The sequence below is a fragment of the Phalaenopsis equestris genome, unplaced genomic scaffold (assembly GCF_001263595.1).
Source record: "Phalaenopsis equestris unplaced genomic scaffold, ASM126359v1 Scaffold206200, whole genome shotgun sequence".
In the NCBI taxonomy this organism is placed as follows: Eukaryota; Viridiplantae; Streptophyta; class Magnoliopsida; order Asparagales; family Orchidaceae; genus Phalaenopsis; species Phalaenopsis equestris.
Genome location: NW_018225623.1, coordinates 266,527 through 292,203, shown reverse-complemented (window position 1 = coordinate 292,203; position 25,677 = coordinate 266,527). Strand labels below are relative to the sequence as shown.

Sequence of the window (25,677 nt, the reverse complement as noted above, 5' to 3'; positions counted from 1 at the left end):
GTGAAAACTCAAAGCTTGGTATATATATATATAAAGCATATGTGGCAGTAAATAAGTTGGGGCTTTAGCTTTAACAGTAATGAGAAGACGCTTTCCAAGACTGTAAGCAAAAGTAAAGCCAACTGAATTTCAGAAACAAACCCTCAGTAGAGAGTGGTTCAACAACATCAAGCTCCTCCTAGACTCTACCCTTGGCACATTGCTCAAGGCATTTACTATGATTATCATAAGAGTGCTCAATTTAAAATGATTATGATATTATAAATACTTGCATGTTCTTTTAGATGAGAAGGATCTTTTAGCTACCTTTTCAATAAAAAAATAAGGACATGTAAATGCCACTTTGACAGCAGCTGACTAGAATATAAGCCTTAAATCAAAACAGAACATAGCAATAAGCATCCAAGCCCAGAGAAAAACACAACAACAGTAAATAGCATAGACTCTCACCAAAAGACTCAAGAGTGCATTCCCCTCTTGTTGAATGACATGAGATCTAAGAAGATTTGGATCTTGATTAAGAAAAAGTATAAGAATATCCGTCCTGAATCATAGAAGCAGAAAAGCCAAGTTCGTTCAGCCAATACAAGAGTATGAGACTTATGTACGCAAAAAACATGAAAGACAGCACAAAGTTTAAATAAATATACAATAATAATAATTACCCGACGGAGACAAGCTTCCTATCCTGAGATTTTAGTACATCGGTAATTATATCAAATATGCCTTCGCTAGCAAGGTCCCTAAAATTGTAGCAGAAGAATCAGTTAAAAAAACAGTATGCATTTTAACTCGGATTTCACAAAAGCAATCATAAAGAGCATTGTTTCTGCCTTGTAAGAGAATGCCTTCAGCAATATCAAAATTGGAAAAAGCTTAGTTATAATGCAAGCTAGATCTTTGCAATCATATCATTTCAATATGTAAGCACTACAGGTGCATGACAGAAACAATTTCGGGCCACTAAACCCATGACTTAGTTGATGGAAAACTAGAACCTTATGGTTAATCCTGAAAAATTCTGGAGACAAATTCTCTAATTCAGCTGGTGGCAGATTCAAACGCAAAGTAAAATTATGCATTTGCCAATGAGGATTAAGTTTCTCCGGTGAAGGACATAAGAGTCTGCAACAAGTTCATTTTTCACAACACTCCTTAATGGTAATCATCCCCCCAACCCCCAAAAAAACCAAATTTACCAGCAAAAGCACAGAAACAGACTCTGTATGTATAATGCACCTAATACTAACAAATATATTCATAAAAATAAGTTAGTTACCCTTGCATTAGAAAGCAATTCTGAATTTTTGCTCCTTCCATCTCTTTGCTGTAGAGACCTTTCTAAACCTTCCTCTACCTACCAAACAGAGAATCCCAGCACCTTCGCATATCCAATCCACCTCCAACTTAGAAGCTACCAATATAAACAAGTAAGACTACTCTCGACCAAAACCACTATCCTCATGACGTCTTGTCATTCCCCCATGTATACATGAGCTGGTGTGCTGACAGATCACCTGCCAATTTATCCAGTTGACTAGACCACAAATTAAATTCAGCTGGGGGGGGATGCAGGAATTTGGCTAAAACTATGTGGCTCATCCTCATATTTTGCAGAAAAGTTTTCCTTTAGCTAAAAATCTTGAGCATTATCAGGGATCTTCGAGGCATGCCTTCTAACATTACATGTTTCATGTGCTTTGAGGAGGGACATCTTATTAGAGATTTTCAGAATGAGGTTCTCTTTGGAATGCAAAAACGATTGATCATTATCACATTTCTTTTCTTTTTATCGAAACAATGCCTTTCATCCAATCTGTTAGATACGATAAAAGAATTCTTCAAGCCTATGGTTTTCTTTAAGTTTCAACCCAAACTCAGTAAGGATGTTAATGAAGCTCTTAATTGGAATTCAAACAAGGAATGTGTTCGTTCTATCTCTAATTAAACTGAGTTCTTTCCTTTTTTAAGTTTAGTTTAACTACGGTTTCTATATCATGGTTAAGCATTCGGAAAAGATCAATGGACCTTACAAAATTAGAAAATTTTTTTTATATTAGAGTTCAAGTTTGAGGATTTCTTTTTATTACTGGAATTGGGATCCACTAGACTTCATTATTTCCAAATTTGGGAAGTTCATTGGTATGATAAACACCATCTCAAGGTTAGAATATTGAAAGCTGAAGTTCTCATCAAAGTACAGGGCTTTTATGTCACATTAAAATCCCGCAAGCTTATTCCAATTAATATATTAATTTTGTACTCTTTCCTCTAACGGGCTCTCCTATGTTGAAAATGATAATTTTTATACTCTAATTAAGAAAGTACCACTTGCTTATACATTGAGCATCTCACTACTTCTATTAAGTGCTCGGCTGGGGATTTACCTCAGGTTGAATATGATAATAACTCTGGCAACTCCATTAATAATAAGGAATTTAATGATGCAGTAATGGGTTTCTTTGAGGCAGCATATCTTTCTCTAACGGTAATAGTATTAGATTCTGCAGTCCACAAATGCTTCCAATTCTTCATCATCTGCCAAATCATTGGATAGATCAGCTATGGAAAATACTATTACCGTTGCATTGTCTAAGATGTTGTCACCTCTCTCAACAATTTCTCAATCTAATAAAGAGTTCAAATCAAACCTCTGATTCCAATCATGACCATCCAATTCAGGGAATAAATGCTGGAGTCAAGCAAAATTACCATTCAAACTGCCAACAAATTTCAACTGTTTCGATTTCTTAATTGAATTGAGATTCTACTGAGAAAACCTCTATCGGAAACTAGCGTGGAGTACTCACATTGCTAATTGATCTTCTTCCTCAACTCCAAATCTGTTTTTAGCTGTTTCTTCTATTGCACGATTCCTCATAATTTATTCAGCTTACAGTCCAGCACCTAATACACAGGTTAAAGATAAATTCAAGTACAGGAGAACTACAATCATTTCTGATGATTTTTTTTTTCAGTTAGAATGATATTATTAACGAGAACATAGTGATTGAATAAAAAAAATGGGATTTTCCCCAGAGATTCCAGAGGATGATGCTGGAAAAAATTCTTTTTAAACACAGTGAACTCCATCCACCTTTTATTGGTGAGAGGGTCCACCAAAAACTTTGTCAGACGAATAGTTGTAAAACTTCCAATCAACTTCTCAAGAAACAAAAACAAAACAAGAAAAACCAACTTCAAGAATCATTATCTTGATGCATCTAATAAAAATTGCATGGAATCCTAAGAAAGACACTGTTTTTCATCCGATTCTGTAATTTCTTATATGAAGATAATGGCTCATCATTGCACTAGCTAATGATTGTAAATTAATTTTAATATGGATCTCGTTCCTGAGTTTCAGAAAAAGATGTGATGTGTTATCCATTTTTCAAGCTGAGGCTCAAGCTCTACTTTCTCTTCTATGAAAAATAACATTTGATCTGGTAGAAGGTTGAGCTCTAGTATTAAGAGAAGAATGGAAGAATAGTAAGCATGGCATCTTCATGGAATAAAAAGGATATAAGTTGTCCCTGCGCTCTCTTACTCTATTGTGTTTAATTTAAACCAGGATTGAAAAGTTCTAAATTCCACTGGCTATTCTGTAGGTACTTTGCGTAGATGGAACTATCAACTTGTTGATGTCATCAACTTCTCGATTGATATTTTATCGATTTCTATCAATTTCATGAAAAAAACATGACTGCTTTTTGAGATTGTTACTTACTATTATTTATGCTCCTACTGGTGAAAAAGAACTTATATTTTTTACTTAGCGGCAATTTGGGATCGCTTTTGATTTTTATTTTGTTTTTTTATTTTTCTTTTATTTGTTTATGTTTTGATCTATAATAAAATGTTTGGTATGACATAAAATATTTAGCCATTTTTTAAAAAAACTTTAACTTTTTGATGTTTTGAGTGTTTTTAAAAACAAGCAAATTTATTTTTAAAAATAAAAAAAACAAACAAAATTTACACTAAACATGCATATTTTTAAAATAAAAGTAAAAGAAAAAAAAGTGTGATCCCAAATAAGAAGTTTTGAATGCTAGCTTTAAGAGGACTTCAAATTGGATTCTATCCACTACTCTCTCTCAAATGATGAGAAGCCACCTTCTTATCTTCTAATTGATTTAATGAAACATTTCAATCTCATAAATCATCAATTGAAGAAAGCAGGGTCCAATAAGAGGAAAGAAAAAATCTTTATTAAATTTGACAATTTTATTCCCCCCAGTATTGAGGATTTCTGAAGTGTAGTCCAAAAAAAAATTTGAGAGAAATATTCTATGGCATTGTCCACTTCTATTTAGTGCAAACTCCCTTTGAATAAATCACAGACTATTCATTTAGAGCATGGTTTCAAAGATACGTGCATTGGTTTGTAGAAGGGCTTCAATACTACAGGGGAAGGCGATAAAGATATGGTAAACACAAGGACTAAAAACTAGCTTAGAATCTAATATCAAAAACTTGAAGAGTATTAAAGAGGCAAAAAATGTTCTGCGAGAGAGAGAGAATGAGAGAGAGAGAAAGAGAGGGGGCAAGAAGAAGAGAGAGAGAGTGAGAGAGAGAGAAAGAGAGGGGGCAAGAAGAAGAAGAAGAAATTAACTGGCAGCAAAATTGCAAAGTTGAACGATTTATATGGAAGGAGAATAATACAAATTTTATTTCACAAAACAGCTAATTGTAAAAGAAATCTAAAATTACATTATTCATGTAAGGATTGGAAATGTTTTTCTCTTTGCTCAAAATGACGTTTTAAAAGTAATAGATTCTATAAAAATCTCTTTAGTAATCATCTCCCTAACTTTTATATCAGCAGAAATAAAATCTATACTGATTATATCTTTAGTAGATTAATTTGTCTGGAACCATCTTTCTATCAGGATAAAATTAATAATATGAATTTCTCTCCAGGAGCTTCAACAATATTTATGATGGTGAAAGGCTTCCCCTCAAAGTCTAGTTTTAATTTCTCCCATTTGTCTCATTTGCAGGAATAGAGAGAGCTTGTTGTTTCAGCAATATACAAAAAATCTCACACATATAGGTAGTTACGTAAAGAGCAGCTCATAAGAGGCATGAGATTTTATATGTGAAAACTCAAAGCTTGGCATTGGTGAAATGAATCCACAAATTGTATATTATAAAAGCTGAACTTTCTTAAAAAAAGTATTAATAAAATGTAATGGATGTAAATTATAGAAGATGGCTTGCATAGTGCAAGTAAAGGGACCTTGAAAGTTCAGTCACTATAGCTGCGATAAGAAAACATTTCGTGGTCTGCTTGCGCATTCTCCTTATAAGAGGGAAGATCAATGAATAAAAGGGCAAGCATCAACCTCAATGGAGATGCTAAGTATGAATGTTACCAGCACTGGCAGAGATAGATGTTAGCACTATCACCAACAAGAGCCAACATTACTGCGGCTACAAGTGTTGGTGGCAACACCGGACGTCAATATTAGTATGGGCGACACTAGTATCAATATTTGTGACAAGTATTGGTGGTGATGGGAAGTGTAAATATAGGCGGGCAAGGGGAATTTCAATACAGATGGCAATAGCTAGATTGGCATTATTGTCAACATTGGTGGTGATAATAAGCATCAATCTTGGTGGAGAATGTGGTTGTCGGAATTGATAAGGATGGTGAGAATCCTCATTGTTGGTGATGACAGACATCAATCTTTGAGGAGGCAGTGAGTAACAACTTTGTTCCTGATGGTGGGTGTTCACCAAGGCGGCAATAGTAGGCGTTGACGTTGATATAATTGGCAGCTGTGAACTTTTTGGGTTACAGAGAGCATCTATCTTGCTGAAAATGACGAGCATCAGTTTTGTCGACAATGGAAATTAATCTTAGTGACGACAATGGGCATCCACATTGATGGCACCAATATTGATTGTGTGTGTCGATATTGGTAGTCCCAGTGCACACATGAGCGTCAGCATTAGTGGAAGCAGTGAATGTAGGCATTGGTGGTGACGATAAACATCTGCAACGATAACAGATGTAAGAAATTATGTCAACGATGAGTATGAACCTTGTTCACATCACTCGATATCAGAGTTATTGGGGAAAGTGGGCATCAATATTTATGGAGATGGCAGGTGTTGGTCTTTCTAACAATAGCAGACATTAATGTTGATGTCAAAGGTAGACATTAGCATTGATGTTGAAGGTATACACAGCCTCATTGGTGATCACAAACGTCTATCCACTCTGTAATGTTGATCTTGATCTGCCAAGAAAAACTTTGTATTCATTTCTTTGAAATGCTTCATTGGATAAAATTCCTGCCTCCACAAATCTGTGGTAGTTTGAACAAAAATCAAAACACTACATGAGGACCATGTTGATCCTCCTTGATCAAAACTCCTTCTTAGATATTTTAGTACTTTAATGATATTAGATAAATAATCTTGAGCTCGTTACATTCACCTCATCGAAATCATTTCAACTATAAGTATTACAATCAGTCTTGTAAAATTTCCAACCATACTTGTGAATACTTAATTCAAGTCTACTTAGACCTAGATCAAAGAGTTCTCGATAACCTTGGATTCATCACGCTAAGATTCATGCTTGATCATATGGATTTTCTAGTGGCATATTAGTGCTGAACTTCTTAAATGATTTTTTACTCGTTAGTTTTATTATAAATGGGACTCTGAAACTTCTCACCAAACTCCTCTCAAGGACAAGAGCCTTGCATGCCTCACCAGGTGGATGATAACCTAAAGTTCATTTATTGAGGAGATAGACATAATGGATTTTAACAGTGAAGCTAACAAAATTATACAGTAAACTTTGCAAAAAAGAAAAAAAAAGGGTACCTTCATAGTGGACATTTGAGAGGTAATTTGACTGTTATTATTGGAGTTTCATATTTTAGATACTAAAATATTTTGTATAGTAAATATATCAAGTGTTTAGCAATTCTTTAATCATTATCAACAAGAAGTTGGAAAACAAACTAAATATCATAAGAGCCTTCGTCAAGTTGATCCTCTCTCCCCCTTATCATTATTAGTGTTCATATTGTGATCCATATAATGATGGATGTACTACTTTCAAAGGTTAGATCGAGAGTTTTGAGCACTACACGAACTCCAAAAATCCCATAAAATTTCAATTTGTTGATGAAACTTGTAACTTCATGTGGGTTTTCATCTGAATCATGAACCTTTAGCATATCCAATATTTTATGAACTGCTATCTGATCTCAAAAGTTAACTTTCTCAAAACCTCCTTCGTCTAAGTTGGAAAATTAGCCGGTAAGTTCAAAGTCTCAGCAAATTTGTTATAATATATTTTTTTCAGATATCTCAGTATGCCATTTAGTTCTCAAAGTGCCCTTAGGATGCTTGACATAGATAAAATTCATTATAAGCTGGATTATCGGAAAAAAAGTATATTTCTAGAGATGAAACGCTAATAGAAATAAATTCTATTCTTATTTCCATCTCATTTTATTACTTCTGTTATTTCTAGAATCCTTGGTGGATTATATCAAAATTGGTTAAAGAAGGATGCAGTTTTTCTAGCATATTACTAATATGAGTAGGTGCTTTCACCTAGTTATTTTGTAAATTCATTTGTTGACCCAAGTACCTCAATGGCTTTGCAATTTCGCACCTCTGATTAGATAACATCTCCAATTTTAAAAAAAGGGCAATCGCTTTAGGGAGACAATACATCTCTAGCAAGTAAAAAGATTCACTAATCAATAATTATATCAACAAATGTTTCACAATGAAAAATTTACAACTAATGTTTTCTTTTTTATTCATCAAAAGGGTAAAGGAGTTATTCATGTCAGCCTTTGTTAAAATTTCTTTGAAGTGGAATACTAAAAATTCTGCTAAATTTTGTAAATACTAATGGCTGTTAAACTCCCTTTGTCTATCATGTTCTCAGATTTTTTTTCTTTTTTTCAGCACTCAATTTACTTCACAAAGAGTTAACGGCGCAATAATATTTCTCTTCATCTTATGAAGAAAGTGAATATGCATGCTAACATAGTCACAACGCTTCGAGAGATTGTGAATATAAATCCTAATACAAATTGGTGAAATTTTATGGGCAGCATCCATGGTTCAGGCAACCCAACCAAGCCATCTGACACCTGAGCTCAGGAATTAAAGCCAAATTTTCCATAAATATGAGGTTCAGTTTAAATCATAAGTTACAAAAAGTTACGGCCATAAGAAAAACTAATGACAATAATTGGACCTAGTTAGTTATCATAGAATGCCATATACGGTAACAAAATAAGTATGAATACGTCTGAACATCCCAAACTATACCTTTGTAATGCTAGTTGCATGAACTTGAAAAGAAATGCGCAAAATGTAGTTTGCAAGTAACAAAAATGAACAGTGCCAAAAAACATGGATTTGCACTTACAGCATGAGCTTTAAACTTGCTTTAACTTGTTTATCATATCCTAATAACTGAACTTGCTCTGGCTAATGCATCAAAATGGGTATGGCACACAATTCTTATGTATTCACATATCTCACACCTAAACTTCATATTTACACAAATAGCACTCAAATTATTAATATCACATAAAAAATAACATCATTGCCACCTTTTAAAACTGAAGTACACAATTTTATGCACAGCTTTAAAGCACCAAAGTGCTATGTATGTAAATATAAAAGTTTAAATATAAGATATGTAAATACATAAGAATTGTGTGCTATGTAAGTAAATTTACCCATTTAATAATATGAATCGATGACAACAAAGACACTCCGCATGAATGGAATGCCTTTATAAATAAACATGAATAATTGAAAAAAAATCAAGTCAAGAGATGAGTCGATCTTCAATTAATCCATCTGCTTTCCAGCTCCACAGCAAATTTATTGAGCTATTGATATTTAACAAAGTACATTACCACCAAACAAAGTTGCTATTTCTAAAATATCATTGAATGCCCAAACCAAAAGTATAATTGGCAAGCTGGCTGATCAAGTTCCACAATTAAGATTCATAAAGATGTAGAAAAAAAATCATTCCTTTCTGTTATAGGAGGCATGATTGACTTCAATCATTCTTTCTTATCTGACCCTAATCTCATTCACAAACCAAACATCTAACTAACAGATTATTCAGTATTCGCCATTTAATTTGGTTAATTAAAATCAAGACAAAATACAATGATGGACAGGTATTTAAATCACATACCGCAGAAGCCGCAATTGTTGTACCATCTGTAGACTCTTTGCTAGGGAACAAAACTCGTGTAAAAACAGCACCTGTACAAGCATAGTGAATGTAAATTTGCATAGAATATTAAATTAAAAACTTAATATCGGAGTGAAGGTACCTCATGAGACTACAGGAATTAAGTGATCAAATATAAGCAATAAGATTTTCCTTACTTAAATGACCAAAACAATTTTCAGACGCATATGCTTAAAAACAGTTCCAATTAAAGCCTGCCTCTAGTGCTTTTAGGCATGCTGCATGGTTGAAATAGAAAATATTTACCAGAAATAATCATGAAGTTAAATAACAATTATTTTTTTAAAAGATGTAAATGAAGACCCTCATCATTGTTGTGAAATGATTGGACACTAATATTTAAGTAAACCAAATGACAGCACCAACTTCTACATGACAAGAAGAGAATCACAAGAAATATAAATATTTTTTTATATCATCGAACAAGAAACTAGGATCCTTAAACACAGTAAAAGACAACAAGTCATGAGGCCTTTCAAAAAGATTCAAATTTTCTTCCCTATGAATAAGCATACTTTCTATCATTTAAAAAAAAGGAAAATTCTTTATGGATTGTAAGGTGACTCCGGAAAAAATTTTAAATGAGCAAAAAAAATTATAGATAATAGATCCATATCATAGAAGCAAAAAAATAAACTAATTGCTCGGTGACAACACTGCCAAGAGTCTATTCCAATGGTAACGGCCCTTACATCCAAATGGAAGAACTAGGGGTGGTTCCAAATCCTTGAATAAATAAAATAAAAAAATTGCACAAGAATAAGATGGTGGAACTTAAAAGTGAAATGTTAAACATTTTTTAAGAAGGTAGTTGAGAAAGATAAATTTGGAATTCTATAGTTGAAAACCAAACTTGATGTAGAATAAAATAACTAGTTCCATCAAGAATGCATAGGAAGATCTAACAAAGTTCAAAACTGATCACACCTTCATACCTAAATATGGAAATCTTATGGTAGAGTTAGACGATACACAGGTTTTTAATGACAAAGAAATATGGTTTTCAAATTATAATCATATAGAAGCTTGAAACCTTCCTAAAAGGTTAGTTAGCAAAACAAGAACTACACAACTTCTTGATTTATCAATTAGGGCAGGAAGACATAAAAGAATAGATACTTAGGTCAAGTTTAGCATATTTGACACAATATGATAGAGCCTTATTTAAAGATGATGATATCAAAAAAATTAAAAAAAAAATTAAAAAACATATATTTTGAGAAAATAGTGAATGAAATTTTTAAAAAAGAAATCTGTTTAGAAAAATATCATGTACATAATTCTGACGTATACCAAAAATTAATATTGGTAATAATTAAGTTGAGTTTAGCACCTAAGAAAATGCATAAAGTTAAAACTTTATCATAATGAAATGCTTATCTAGATTAAGAGAGTTATTAACAGGTCTTGCAGTTAAATTTGCAAAATGTTTTAAGGAAATATTAAAGACTAAAAAGATGTAAATTCTTGAAGACATATCATTTCAATACTGACAATATAAGAAAAAAAATAAGATCTATAAGTATGTGGAAATTATGATGTTCAACAACCTACATATGTCCGACACAATTTAGACCAATCCACTGATCATGTGAGCCAATCTTCGGATGAAGAATGACAGGTCTATTCTAGGAGAAAGAAGAAGATTGGAGGCCAACTTTAGCTTCAAAATTTATTGGATGATACTTTGGTCACTACTGGCAATGGCACTCATCTTACCAATTTATTAGCTGGCTCCTTTCCTAGAACTAGATCTAGAGGCAAAAGAAAATTGGGTCGCTCTCTAGCTACCTGATACTACGTTTTTTGGCATTTTTTTGTTTGTCGCTCTCTAGCTACCTGATACTACGTTTTTTTTTCTTTAGTTGTTTTTTTTTTCTTTAGGTCTCATGTAATTTTCTGTATTTTCTCTTTTTTTGGAATCTTTTGTATGTGATGGTTATCGTAGGGGAAGGGTGTCATGCTTGGATCATTCCACACAATCTACATGTATCTTTATTTCCCTTTTAATATATTAAAAAAAATATATGTCTGTGTGTGTGTATATGTAGGTATGTATGTGTTGTATATATGTACGTACATGTGTGTGTGTAATTTCTGTGTAAAAATATAAGGAAAAGAAAAATAATTTACATCTTTTTTTTTATATCTTAATAAAGTGCATTGATCACTCGAGGCGCATCGAAAAAAGCATGTCGGTCAAGAGCATGTAAAAGATGCAGAAAAGTGTATGCACGGGTACTGTGCACAGTGTGTGTGTGTGGTGAAGCATTAAGTAGCATTAGAAGCAATCGTTGGGCAACAAGGAATTTATAATAATAATTGAATTGCATAAAAAAAATTGTATTAAGCATGTACCTTTTTGTGTTGCTTCTGGAGATGAAAGGAATAGGTATTCAAGGTAACATAGGTTGTTCTATAAGATATGCAAATGTATAAAGGAGTAAAAAGTGGATATACAAGAATCTTGTTTGAAGAAAAATATATCAACAATAAAAGAAATGATGATTTAAAAAATTAATACGGTAGAGTTTTAAAGGAAAAAACTTTTAAGAAGTGTGCAAAATAGAGTTTTAGCATCATTAAAAATTTATCAAAAAAGGTGAATTAGGCCAACTCTTAGGAAATCACATAAAGTGAAGCCTTCAATCCATATGACATGTCCATGGAGATTTCAACAATTATATAATATTTTAATTTGAAGAATAAATATTTACATGGATCCATAATGAAAACGAAAAAATGTCAAAAGATGTAGAACTATTTGTTAGCACTATCATTTAATGTGGAAAGGATCACAAACATTGAGAGTGATGGAATGACCTACAAATTTATTATTTATTTGTCAGTTTAATTGATAACTTAAGAGGAATGCAATGCTAACCGAGAGAAGAGAGGAGAGAAGAATTTGTTCAAATTCCTAAAAGAAAGAGTGAACAAATTCTAAAAGAAGAGTTGATTCCTAAGCCAGCATAAGGGAACAAGCCTTTTGCAAGTAAGAGTTTTGTATTCAACTTCAATTCCCTTTCTTCATGTATAAGGATCATATATATATATATAATATATAGCTGAAAGAATGAATAAATTTCATCACAAGCTCAAAATTGCCTCATGCTTTCCAAACAAAAACTAGATGAAAGAAAAATATAAAAAAATTTAAATAAAACGCAAATGGCATGCGCATAAATAGCTGGGAAAGTTTTTCTAGTTAAACGGGTCAAAGAGACAAATTTAAATTAAGCCAAATATCATTACTAATGGATATTCCTATAATTTTATCATCAGGTTACATTATACCTATATTCCTAAGGATTCTTTCACCCTTGCGAATTAGCAATAAACTTCAGTCAAGGGTTTGAGGATCATTTGAATATAGTAAATGTCCAATGTCTAAGCTAAACTAGCTTATATAAAACCTGCCACGAATTTTCATGTTGATAATAATGTTGATATCAAGATTGTACGGTGATAAACCAATCATAAGATGAAGAAACAATAAGACAGCATTGCATGAAAAAAAATTAATTAATTAATTAATTAATTAAACAAAAGATAGCATTGTATGACTTTCAATTTGATTAAATAATTCATGCGCAAAATAGGAAGACAAACTCTCTTACAAGTTGCCATTTCAATTCAAACCAATAGCCTATCATATAATAGCACGTAAGCTTTAGCTGAAAATATAGAGCAAAACCTTTCAACCGAAATATGGAAAACCTTTTTTTAACCTAAATGTGGAAAACTTAATTTCATGAAAACGAGGCACCGGAAACTTATTAAACTAACCTTCAAATTAATGAAATAATCTAATAATGAATAAAGTCCTTGTGTGCCTTGAAAAATAAGGACATGATAATAACCCTCATCATAATAAGATATGATCATGAGTAAAATGACACGAAACCAAGATAAGCAATTTGATAACAAAAAGCAATAAAATATATGCCATGAATTCAATAAATCTCCCTAAAGTAAATAATATTGAAACCAATAAGTAAAATCCTAACATATGCTTTAAATTCATCCAATTATCAATTGCAGTTAGGAGAGTGAAATCAGTCAGCAAGGTTGAATCGGTGGACAAATTTATTGAACAACTAAACCAAATTAAAAAAAATACAATACTGAACCGACCAAATAAGATATAGAGCTAAGCAAAACTAAACCAACATATAATTCAGACTTGGTTTAAACAATTTAAAATCCTGAAAATGTGTGCATTTAGTCAATTCAGATTGATTGGTTGATAAATTCAGTTTATCCACAATATAATTTAGTTTTTGGTTTAACCTTTTTCTTCAAGTTAACCCAATATGAAATCTAGATAAACCTTAGTCTTGAAACAAAAAACGAACCAAATTAAACAAATATGCTCGGTTTAGTTTGATTTTTTTCATTTAAACAAATTAATGTGACCCCTAATTATATGGGTGTAGTAAGTCATGTAATTATGTTCAGGCTATGTCAAATGTGGAGTTTCATGAATCATAGTTAAATTATAATGAAATTTTTGGCAAAAAGTAGTAAAATTAAAAGGTAACACAGCAAAAATAGTTGTGGCTAGTTTGGGTAAAATTCTGGATATCATAAATTTACCATAACAAGTTAAAAAAGTAATTTCAGGTTTCAAGATGAAGGCTATAGCTTTTCGAGTATTACAGATTTAACGATAAAAATGGCATATTTGTCCCATCTTAAAAAAATAAAGCTAATTAGCATAGGAAACACGTTCTAGCACAAATTATTGTGGTAGATAAAAGACATGGAATCGTACTTAAAAGCATATAAGAGCACAATAAATTGGACTACAAAATTTTAAGCTTATGCATATGTGCAACACAACATCAACCAAAATTCTAAGTGAACTTCATAGACCTTGAGCTGTTGAATGTAAACAAGATAAAATATATCATCAATGTTCGCTGTGGGTTGGTGAAAATTCTTTTCATATGAAACTTGCTCTTGTTACAAAGGCTCGCAACTTCCATAAATCAAAAAACTACCTGCTGATGCTTTCCACTTGAGTTTAGAGGAGTAAGAGGTCATTAAAGCGGCAAAAAATTTTTGGAAGCTCCTTTTTTTCCAATTTATAACACTAACCCTAGATCTATTTCATAGATTCAAATTTTATATCCCACACCCAAAATCAACAAAATCTAGCCTTTTTACACACAACAAAACCATCCCTACACCCGTCACCCAAGCATCATACTTTTGTCCAACCCTAAAGCCTACACCTTACCCTAACTGAAATTCTAAATTGACGAAGACATATAATGCTGTCAAGGAGAAACACAAAAAGGGTGTCTAACAGCTCACTATGGAATACATGCAAATAAAAATTCTCCATGTGCAATTAAGGCTTGCTGAATTTGAAAGGAGACAATTTGAAGAAGTTGCACATAGCCATAATGGTGACCCATCGGTTCCAAAAAAGAGGAAGTAACTCACTGCACCAACAAATCTCTAGTGATATAGAAACAATGTATCCACAGTTTGACATTGAATATCAGAGAAGAGATGATGACTTTAGAGTAAGATCGACTTGTCAGAATTTGGCGGTCATATGGATACAAACAAGCTCATTGAATATTGCAAATTGTGGAATGACTTTTTAAGTACAAAGATATTCCACAAGCAAGGAGAGTCAAATTGGCAATTATTAAACTCCAGAAGAGCACTTACCTGTTGTGAAAAAATCTAAAGCATCTGTTACCGAGAGAAGGAAAAATTAAAACTACTATGTTGCCTACAATGAAGAGGAAGATGTTGCAGAAACAACTTTCCCCACATTATCAAGATTTTATATTTCCAAAACTCTACAATCTGCACCAAAGAGATTTATTTTTAAGAGAATATAAAACTGAATTTGAATAGATCATTCTGAAATGAGAGTTGGCGGAGCCTAAAAAGCACACAGTGGTGAGATAATTTGAAGGGTTGAAGCCAACTATTAGCAATGTGGAACAGCTACAACTATATTGATCAACATATAGGCCCTAGCTTTGAAGGTGGAGAAACAACATCATCACATGAGGGCAGTCAATCCCTATAGAAAAGGCTCAACACCTAGAGTCAAAGTAGTAAAAAGTACACATGCTAGGGCACCCAAACCGACCAACGTGATCATAAATCAACTCGGGGTGGGGAGAAAGCGGGTGAAACCAAACATCCCAAAACCTTTCAAATCAAATAGTGCTTCAAATGTAATGTCATGAGCGTAGGCACATGACATTTAATTGCCCAAACAAAAAGATGATCTCTTTCACCAAGCAGAGAGTAGTAAAAACAATAGATAATATACTGATATCATAGGAGAGTAAGAATGTGAAAGAGTGCTAGATTCTCATGGATAAGATAGACAACCTCTACCCTTCCACTTCATTCGCTTCGCTTCTTGCGCCCCTCCATTACTACGGCCGCCCAAAACTCATTTTTGTTGATGTACGCCTGTTATTCCAACTCACCTACACTGATGTCACCATCCAAACAGCAAAAAATGTCGATGTTGTCCGGCAGCCCCCAAACCCCCCAACCACCAATCCGCTCTCCCATATGTGGTACCGCCCCAGAAACTGACCCCGGTGTTGTCCTTCCTCATTCCAGTGCCCCGGGGTATCCTATTTTTGTTGATTTGTGTATGTTCCAGCCATTCCCTGCTTATAGCCGCATAGGACGGCCAACACCTTCCCTGTCATAGCTCCAACTTTCCAAGCCCCTAACAACTACCATCACCACCTTAAATTCACCATACTCGTGTATTGTGTATCATGTCTACTATTAGTGTGCCAGTTAAAACAACCTATTAGCTCTCTTTCAGTAATAATATTAATTTTTTTTTGTTGGTTAACTCTGGTATCATTTGATATCAAAGCTAGCCTAACTCCAATCTTATCATTCGATTCCTAATATCTACCGCTCCCTAATTATATCTCCACAAAAAAAAAAATTTCTTTCCCACCCTTTATCGCCCCCACACCTTCCACCTACCCACTCCCAAACCCTAATCACGCCACCGAAAAGATAATTGTTAAACACCTGAACGGGAGCAAATGCCACAATAACATTTATGAGAAATCTGCAAAGGGATGTCTGGAAACCTTATATGGAAATTCTGCGATGGAAAAACCTCCAACGGTAATAGAGGTTTGCGGCCTTCGAGAAGAGGCAATTCGGAAGAGTCACCCATAGCTACAACGGTGATTTGCTAGATGGAAAGAACGTAGAAAATCTCTTCCATCATATGGATTTCAGAGATGAACATCTACCATAAAGATTTGAACTAAAATTTTTGAGAAGCCATAATTTTGAAGTAATGGTGCATTTTCCACAATTCAGCGACCACTTGAATCGAGACGAGTTCATCGAATGGCTGTAAATCGTGCAACTTTTCTTTAAGCACCACAAAGTTTATTGAACAGAATGATGAAACTAATTGCCAAGAAGCTAAGGAAGAGTGCATTATTTTGGTGGAAAAATTTGAAGTGCATACACTGGCGTGAGGAAAAAGATAAAATTACTACCTGATCCAAGATTAAAAGGAAGATGCAACGTCAGTACGCACCAATTCATTATAGATAGGATGTGCAATCTCTAACTTTAAAGTGAAGAGAAAACATTATCAGATGATCACCCAGCACATCTTAAAAGCAAGGTTCAACCCCAAAATCTTACAGTCAGAGTACACCCAAGGAAACATTTAAATTGATCCCTCCTAAGGAGAAATTGATTCAGAGTAGAGAACAGTTGGAGCGAATCAATATTCCTAAATATGTCCCAACAAGAAAGTGTTTCAAGTGCCAAGTGATTTCACTGTGTAGAGTATTGTTGATGAAATGGACAATGACAGTAGACATTGAAGAATATGAGGAAACAAATGAAGAGTATCGGTTTTCAACTACTACGAGAGAAATGCACTTAGTTCAAGCTGAGCCAATGAGAGGTACTAACTGAATTAACATTGCTTGTCCAAGATGGCCTTGAGTAGAGGAACTGACAACAGATAAAAGAAATTCAAACTTTTCAAGTATCTACTCCTTTTTAAGTTGACACTGCTGCAGAAAATCCAGCATGTTAGAGATGATGCTCTTTTTTGTCACTTCTGGAAAATTATATGAAGTCAATCATATTTAGATTCAGTTCAGCAGTGTACCCATCAACACTAGCCAAACATGAGTGATGAACCACGGCTTTGAAAATATTTTAGGAGCTTGGTAGGGAAGAAAATTCTTTAATGAGATCCTGCTCTTAACAAAGAAGAAATATCGCCAGAGCAGTTTCTAGTGAGAGTGGCCAACCTACCACACCTTTCGTCCCAGAGCTGATTTATTCTCACATACGTGTTTATCAGATATGTTTAGCAGAACAAGAGAAGTAGGACGAGTAGTTTACATATGTGGTGGTTAGAGAGTTGATTCATCAGATTACTCATTCATCTACAGTGTCTGTTTAGATTGTGTCAAAAGAGGATGAATATTTATTCTATCATAAAGTATTTTGAACTAAAAATGCCTATAGAACTGAGTTGCTAGGAGATTACGCCACTTACGTTGTCTTCAACTAGATTGATCGAACGCCATACCACGAGGAGAAAGAAGCTAGAAGCTACGACATATGAGATCAAAGCTCCCCAACCCTAAGAGGCGTCTGGCGAGATGTACTACCGTGATCATCCTGTGATGTAGGATAACCCGCAACAAGGGCTGCTCCCATTTTCATATTTGGACCTCTAGGTTTTTTTTATGTCGTGGAGCCAGCTGGTCCTCGTTGGCGACTCCTAATTATCCTAGTATTACATACTTGTAATCATAATATTATAGGGTAAGCTTTCAGCATAAGTTTATTTAGGATAGTTGCCAACATCCATTTCTCCCTTCAAGGGTTGCATCCAAGAAGTTGGGTGGTGCTTCAGTTGTATATTACTCCTGATATGGTAATTATCCTTCCCCTAACCTTCCGCATCATTCTCACATCGATCCCCTTCCCTCTTGAAGCTGCCAGGATAGCAATTTTTGGTGTTGTTCCCTGCAGTTCCAACAATTTCAGCCACCTCACTCCCTTGCCCGGCTTGCTTCCACCAAACACAACCGGCCCAACCCTTCTCCAACCTTCTTGTCTTGCTTCCCACCTACTCCCTTCGTTGCCGCCGCCTAGAACTGTCATCCAACCTTCTGTTCTACAGTTCCAGTCTTCCTTCCGACCGGAAACCACCTGGAGTGCATCAAATCCGGCAGCCCACTTGCTGCCCCTTGCCGCAATACCCTTGCCCCTCGTCGTCCCAGCCCTCCGCTTTGTTGCCCCTTTGTTGTCCCAGCCCTCTACTTAGCTATCTCTGCCATTTCGGGCCTTTCGCATCGCAGCCAGCACAATTCCAGCCCCCTTTTTTCTTGTCCCAGCAATCCGCAACCCATTTCAGCCTCCTACAATCACTCCCCAACCACCTATTTGATCCCCGCCACCCCCATATTGAGCTCTAGCGTGTGTTTATGTCATGTTTATTCTAAATTTTTTTTTCGAGAGTGTTTGGTTGCAACCATCTATTTGTTTTTAGTAACATTGTTTATTTTTCCTATTGTGATTTGGGCTAAATCGGAGTCTAAAGGCCTTCGTTTAAGTAGAACTAAAACTGAATACATGGAATGTAATTTTAGTAGTAATAGCTCTAGTGACAGAAGTGTGACTTTGGGTGATCAAATTATTAAAAGGTGTGAACGATTTAGATATCTTGGGTCCGTTGTCCAAAGCGATGGTGATATAGATGGGGATGTTAATAGTAGAATTCAAGTTGGTTGGTTGAAGTGGAGGAATGCTTAGGGCCTTTTGTGTGATAGAAAAGTACCGCTAAGACTGAAAGGAAAATTTTATAAGACGGTGGTGAGACCTGCAATGCTCTATGGCGCTGAATGTTGGCCTTTAAAAGAGAAACATAATAATAAGTTAAGTGTTGCCGAGATAAGAATGATTAGGTGGATGAGTGGCTTTACACTTAGAGACAAAATGCGGAATGAATATATTCGTGATAGGGTTGGTGTAGCGCCTGTGACAGACAAAATTAGAGAAAGTCGCCTTAGATGGTTTGGTCATATTAAACGCCGACCATTAGATGATCCGATTAGGAGAGTAGATGTTTTAAATTCGACTTGTGTTAAGAAAGGCAGAGGTAGACCTAGGAAGACTTGGGCTTATTGTTTTAAAAATGATCTTAATTTACTAGAACTAAATGAAAATATGACACTAAATAGGACGCAATGGAGAAAAAGGATTCATGTAGCCGACCCCACGTAGTGGGATTAAGGCTTTGTTGTTGTTGTTGTTGTTGTGTGATTTGGGCTAAATCTGGTATTCATTTAATAAAAAAAAATAACGTCATTTCCGCTATTTTCAACTGGGTCAACCAAATTCCTTAGTATGATGAAACAGAAGCTTTGGCGAATGAGGTCGAGGCATCCCCAACCACGGGAAACTGACGTGGGCATCCCCTCCCGCACCAAAGTTGGGGGTCCAAAAGCAGAGACGGGGTTGCATCCCATGTGGAGAATTTTACTATGACCGTCAACAACACCCATTTTGGTGCATAGACCGAACCAGCCCAGGCTTTGTTTGATACGTTGGAATCGACGGTCCTTTTGAGTCAGTCCTAGTTATCCTATTTTTATATATTTGTTTGCTGATGTTTTATGTTTAATTTTTATCATGTGTTTGTTCGGGACAGCCACTGACATCTTTTTTTTTCTCTTTGAGGATAGTATCCAAAGGTTCGAGTGATGATCTGGCAATATCTCGCTCCCGATGTGGTGATTATCTTCCCTGTCCCCCTCCGCCACATCGCTCCTAGGAGCCCCTTCCCTGCTCCTGACTGCCCCACATAGAATGTCTTGTTGATTTCCTTCAGCCAACAACCCTCCAGCTATCATTTCCCCCCTTCCCACCTTGTTGCCCCAGCACAACCGCCCTCTACCCTTCCACTTCCTTCCCGCTTTGCTTCCCGACACCCCTCCATTGCTTTTGTTGCCCAAAACCCCTTCTTTCTTATATCCACATGTTGTTCTAGCTCACATACACTCGCCAGCCACCAATCCATACTCCCATACTTGTTACTAGTATCAACAAAAAAAAATAGAGACCCCCCACACACACACACACACACAATTCCAGTGCTTTGGTGCAGCCTATTTTTGTTGATTCTTGTCTGTTCCCATCATTCTTTATTCGCAGCCGCACAGGATACCAGGTTGAAGTTGTTTTAATGTTGTTTCCCCACCTTCCACCATCTTCCCTATCTTACTGCCACCTTTCCAAGCCAGTAACGACCACCATTACCACCTTAGATTCACCCTAGTCTTGTATTGTGTGTCATGTCTGCTATTATTTCCCTTTTCAATGTGTTGGTTGTAAATGTGTATTGGCTTTCTTTTAGTAATAATAATTGAATTTCTCATTCTTGGCTAACTCTGATATCAAGACATTCATAGAAAGTCCAAGAACATAGTGCCCCACACTACTTTTTTGCTGATCTTGAGAAAGGCACCAGTTTAGCACTGGTGGCCCTAAAGAGCAATGAGGTCAAGGAGCCAATACCAGAGAATAAAGCCCTTACTAAAAGAGCTTCAGAATGTCCTGACTATCTACTATTATTTGAGCTATCACCACTAAGAGATATCCAACATGTCATTGATTTCATCCTAAGATTTGTTCTCTCAAACCAACCTACAAATTTAATATGTCAGGTTCATTTGGGGAGCTCAGTTTTAGAATCGATAAACCATTAAGGGTTGTTAAGAAGATCAATACAAATGCATATAAAACTGATCTACATGGTGTCAATATTTCAACTACATTCAATGTTGACAATTTATCGATGTACCATATGAATCCAAATGCTTCTGAGGACAATGATGAAGGTTCTCTTACCTGGAGAGAATGACACGAGTGAAAACCACTCAGGCCAATGTTAGCATGTTTGGATGGTCCAAAACAATACCGGTTTAGGTCTTTCCACCCCAAGAAAAGCCATCAGCCCTTGGGAGATCTACTTGACGAGTTTAGAAGTTGATTAGGGCATTTCTATTTGCTTAAAATAAATAGTTTCTATTGAAAGAGCTATAGGACACTTTTGCTTTGAATTTTTTATGTTATTACTCTCAAATTTTCTGCCCATTCTAAAGCTCTACATCATTCTATTCAAGTGGTGTGCCTATTGCTTGGTTGGAAATATGTGGGGTAACATCCTCACTCTAACATCACCATCAGTCACTCTTTTCCAGCGATTTTATGTAAGGACAGTTGTTGCAACACCTAATTCACCAAAGCCATCATCAACAACAATAAGTTTTTTTCCAACTAAGTGAGGTCAGAAAAATGAATCATTTTTCTCCATTGTGTCTTATTGAATGTCATATTTTCATTTATTTCTTATAAATTAATATAATTTTTTTATACAACATGCCAAAGTTTTTTTAGATCAATGTGTTGTTAAAATAAGTAGAATGTAAAGCATCTACTCTCCTAACCAGATCATTTGATGGTCGACGATTAATGCGACCAAAGAATTTAAGACGACTCTCTCTAACTTGCTTGCCAATGGAGCTGCACCATTTGTTTCACATTGTCTCTAAATGTCAAGCCACTCATCCACCTAAGTATTCTCATCTCAGCAACACTTAGTTTTTTATAATTCTCTTTTAAAGGTCGGCATTCTACGCCATAAAACATTGCAAGTCTCCCCACCATCTTATAAAAGTCTAAGCGAAACTTTTCTATCACACAATAAGCCTGATGCATTCCTCTGCTTCAACCATCCAACTTAAATCCTACTAATAACATCCCCAGCTATATCGCCATTGAACATTAGACCTGAGATATCTAAAATGTTCATACCTTATAATGATTTGTTCACCCATTGTTACAACTTTTTCACTAGATCTACTGCTACTAAAATTACATTCCAAGTTTTAAATTTTATATCTACGCAAATGAAGGCATTTAGACTCTAATGTAGACCTACATAATTCAAATTTATCCTAAACTCTTTCTCTATTATTATCCACAAGAATAATATTATTAGCAAAAAGCAAGCACCAAGTTACATTCTCCTGTAAATGTTCAGTAAGAGCATCCAAAATTAAAGCAAAAAGATAAGAGCTTAAGGTCGATACCAAATGTAATCTCTACTAAAATAGAAAAAAACTTGGTCAAACCTTCTTCTCTTCGAATATAAGTAACAACTCTAGCATGCATATCTTTAAAGACTTGAAAATAAGTCATATCAACACTTTTCTTTTATAGAACTCTCTAAAGAACTTCTTTCGGACCTTTATGATAAGCTTTTTCTAAATCAATAAAAATTATATGTAGATTCTCCTTACTCTCCATGTACTTCTCTATCAAACCTCCCAATAAATGTATAGCTTCCATAGTAGACTTGCCCAACGTAAATCCAAACCGATTATAAGAAAACTTTGTATCATGTCTTAACATGTGTTCAATTACTCCCTCTCATAATTATAATGTATGACACAATAAGTTGATTACTTTATAATTTCCACACTCTTATGCATCCTCTTTATTCTTAACAATGGGAACCAAAATACTCTTCCTCTACTCCTTAGCAATTTTTTAGTTTTTAATATAATATTAAAAAGTTTAGTAAGCGAAGAAATTCATAAATCTCCTGAATATTTCCACACTCTATCGGGATATCATCAGGTCCTACTGATTTTTCGCCAATGATTTTCTTTAAACCCTCCTCAATTTCATTTTTACGAATGCAACGGTAAAATAAAAAAGCTTTATTATTATTAACGATATAAATATCACTAAGGTCGACCGTATTTTCAAAAACTTTTTTGAAAAGATTATCTAAATATCTCACCACCTATATTGATTATCTTCCTTTACAAAAAGCATTTTTTTTATTTTCATGTTTAATACATTTTACTTGAATTAAATCTTTAATTTTATTTTCTCTTTGTTTGTCTAATTTATACATATATTTTTCATCATCTTTAGTATCTAATCTATTATAAAGATCACTAAATGCATAACTCTTAACATAATGCGGGTCATCTTATATTTTTCCCAGTTTTATAAGCTATTACATTTGAAACAATTTTTATAACAAAACTTCTTATATTTTATCTTACACATTATTATTCCAGCACCAACTATTTTTATTTATAAAAACTTTTCATTTTGATTCTACAAGTATAACTTTGTCACTTGTTTAATAGTGTTTGTTACTTTATCCCATATAGAATTAACTTCTTCATGAAAATGACATATTAAAAATTTTGAAATTTACTCATAAAAAAAAATTATTTGTGTTTTTTAGATAACCCTTTCTAATTCTATGATAATGTTTCATTATATCTTTTATATTACAACTCCTGATCTTATAGTTCAGAATTAATAATCGATGTTGAGTTGTTAAAGTTTGAATTAGAATGACCTTACAATTTTTAAATTCTCAATGATATATTTTCTCATAAAAAAATAATCAATTTTTGTTTTATTACATTCATTCTAACAAGTAATAATATGCTCATATATTTTTAAAAAAAAAATATTATCAACACCAAATTCACCACAAAAATTTATTTTGTTTTCAGTTTTCCCCTCCTAATCATCTTACAAATACCCTCAGCTCATTTGTTATTCATTAAACTCCATCTACAGAAACTAAATCAGTGTCAAATATAAACACATTGCATTTATAAACTTGCAACTAAACAACTCCTTAATCTTTACCAAATTAAACTTGTGAAGGCCATCATTGTTCCCTGTTGACACCCTCTTGAACATTTGGTGGTCGATGTGAAAATCTTACAGCTAGCATAGCCAAGTATATTATTTACATTGGGTTTAATAGTTATATTGTTTGTCACTTTTGTTTACTTCAAAAACATATACCTTACATCACTTGGGTTGTATGTTTCATTTCAATGGCTAATTATTTATCTATTTCTCACTGTGAGGGTTTGATTGATAGCGTACTGAAAGAATTTCAAAAGTATGACAAAATAAGAATAAAGAAAATGATAATAATAATGATAATAATGATGTTCCAAAATCATTCTACCATAGCAACAAAAAGTTCTTTCAGTTAAGAGAAAGGTGCCCTCAATTCATCTATGCGATTTCAATTTAACTGAAACACTTCAAAACATCATAGGACTCAAATGAATGCAAATCAGCAAACACTCCTGAACGAAATATTCTTCGTGTAAAAGCAGAAAAACGTGAGACAATAAATCTGATAGGAAAATTTTATGCCATAATATTTCTATAGGGTAAAAATGAGTCAGCACGATAAGAATTGCATATTTGTAGGATTAGGCAATTGGAAAAAATCAATGTTTTTTTATTATTATTATTTCTTTTATACAGTAGCCCCTTCATAATAATGAATTAGCAATTAACATAATTTTCCAATGAAGATTTTCTAGCATTAAGAATAAGAAACAAAGGTCAATAAAAGCCCTCAAAAAGAAGACAACAGACACACAATGAACGTAGAATACAAGAGGCTTCAGGAAACCATAGGTATACAAGGGATATAGGATAGCATGCATTTACCATGTCCCGTTTAGATTCCATAGAAGTTGAAGGCAATCTCATCCTAGCAAATAATTCCTGAATGAAAGAAGCATCATCTTTCAACAAAGAAATAACCTGTAAAAAAATCAGTCATCAAGCAAGAAATGGTGGAATCGCCAAAAGTCTCCTGATGTCATAAATTCACATAAGTTACTAACAACAGCATTATTTGCATGAATAATGGAGTTAAGACTTGCAATAGTTGCCTCATCCAAGACTCTAGGTAAAATGACATCCTGCAATTCATAGACCAACCTTAAAGAGTTAACACCATAAAAAGAAACCAATTTATAGTATCGAGATGTATGATAACAGACCTTTATATAACCAATTCTATATGTCTGATGTATCTTCGAAAGAACTAAAGAATCCTTAATAGGGATCGCCTGCAAAAGGTTAAACCCAAAAAGATGAAAAAAAGATAAAATTATTTAGGTTTTAGAAAAAAAAAATTACCTCCTTAAAAACGACATGCTCTTTGAGAAATATGCGATGGTGTTGAACTTGAGGTACCTCGGGGTCATCTATAATCACCAAAAGTACAAAAAAAATTTGCAAATAACTAACAAATAAGGGCTGTGAAAAAATGAAAAGTCAAGCAACTAGGAGATAGAAGAAATGAACATACACTCAAGACAACCAATTATATCCATAATCAATTCATCTGCAAAAATTTTCTCAAAGATTTGCTGGCTGTTAAGTAGAACTGTATAAGATCGGCTAAAGTTATATGATGCTGTTAAGGTTGTTCCGAACAAATTAACCAAAAAGATAATTTAAGAAGAAAGAGAATATTATATATATATATA

General features: G+C 34.1%; 1 protein-coding gene across 1 annotated transcript in view; it reads right to left on the bottom strand.

Moving 5' to 3' along the window:
• The window catches only part of LOC110036418 (serine/threonine-protein phosphatase 4 regulatory subunit 3), an 88,208-nt gene that overhangs the window by 35,763 nt on the left and 26,768 nt on the right, over nucleotides 1–25,677 (bottom strand). Inside the window, exons 9-16 of the mRNA XM_020740856.1 lie at nucleotides 25,497–25,574; nucleotides 25,325–25,392; nucleotides 25,186–25,254; nucleotides 25,027–25,104; nucleotides 24,848–24,943; nucleotides 9,212–9,282; nucleotides 666–743; nucleotides 451–544 (exon numbers count right to left, since the gene is read on the bottom strand). Coding sequence (XP_020596515.1) covers nucleotides 451–544; nucleotides 666–743; nucleotides 9,212–9,282; nucleotides 24,848–24,943; nucleotides 25,027–25,104; nucleotides 25,186–25,254; nucleotides 25,325–25,392; nucleotides 25,497–25,574 — 632 coding nt within the window. The remainder of the gene's footprint in view (nucleotides 1–450; nucleotides 545–665; nucleotides 744–9,211; nucleotides 9,283–24,847; nucleotides 24,944–25,026; nucleotides 25,105–25,185; nucleotides 25,255–25,324; nucleotides 25,393–25,496; nucleotides 25,575–25,677) is intronic.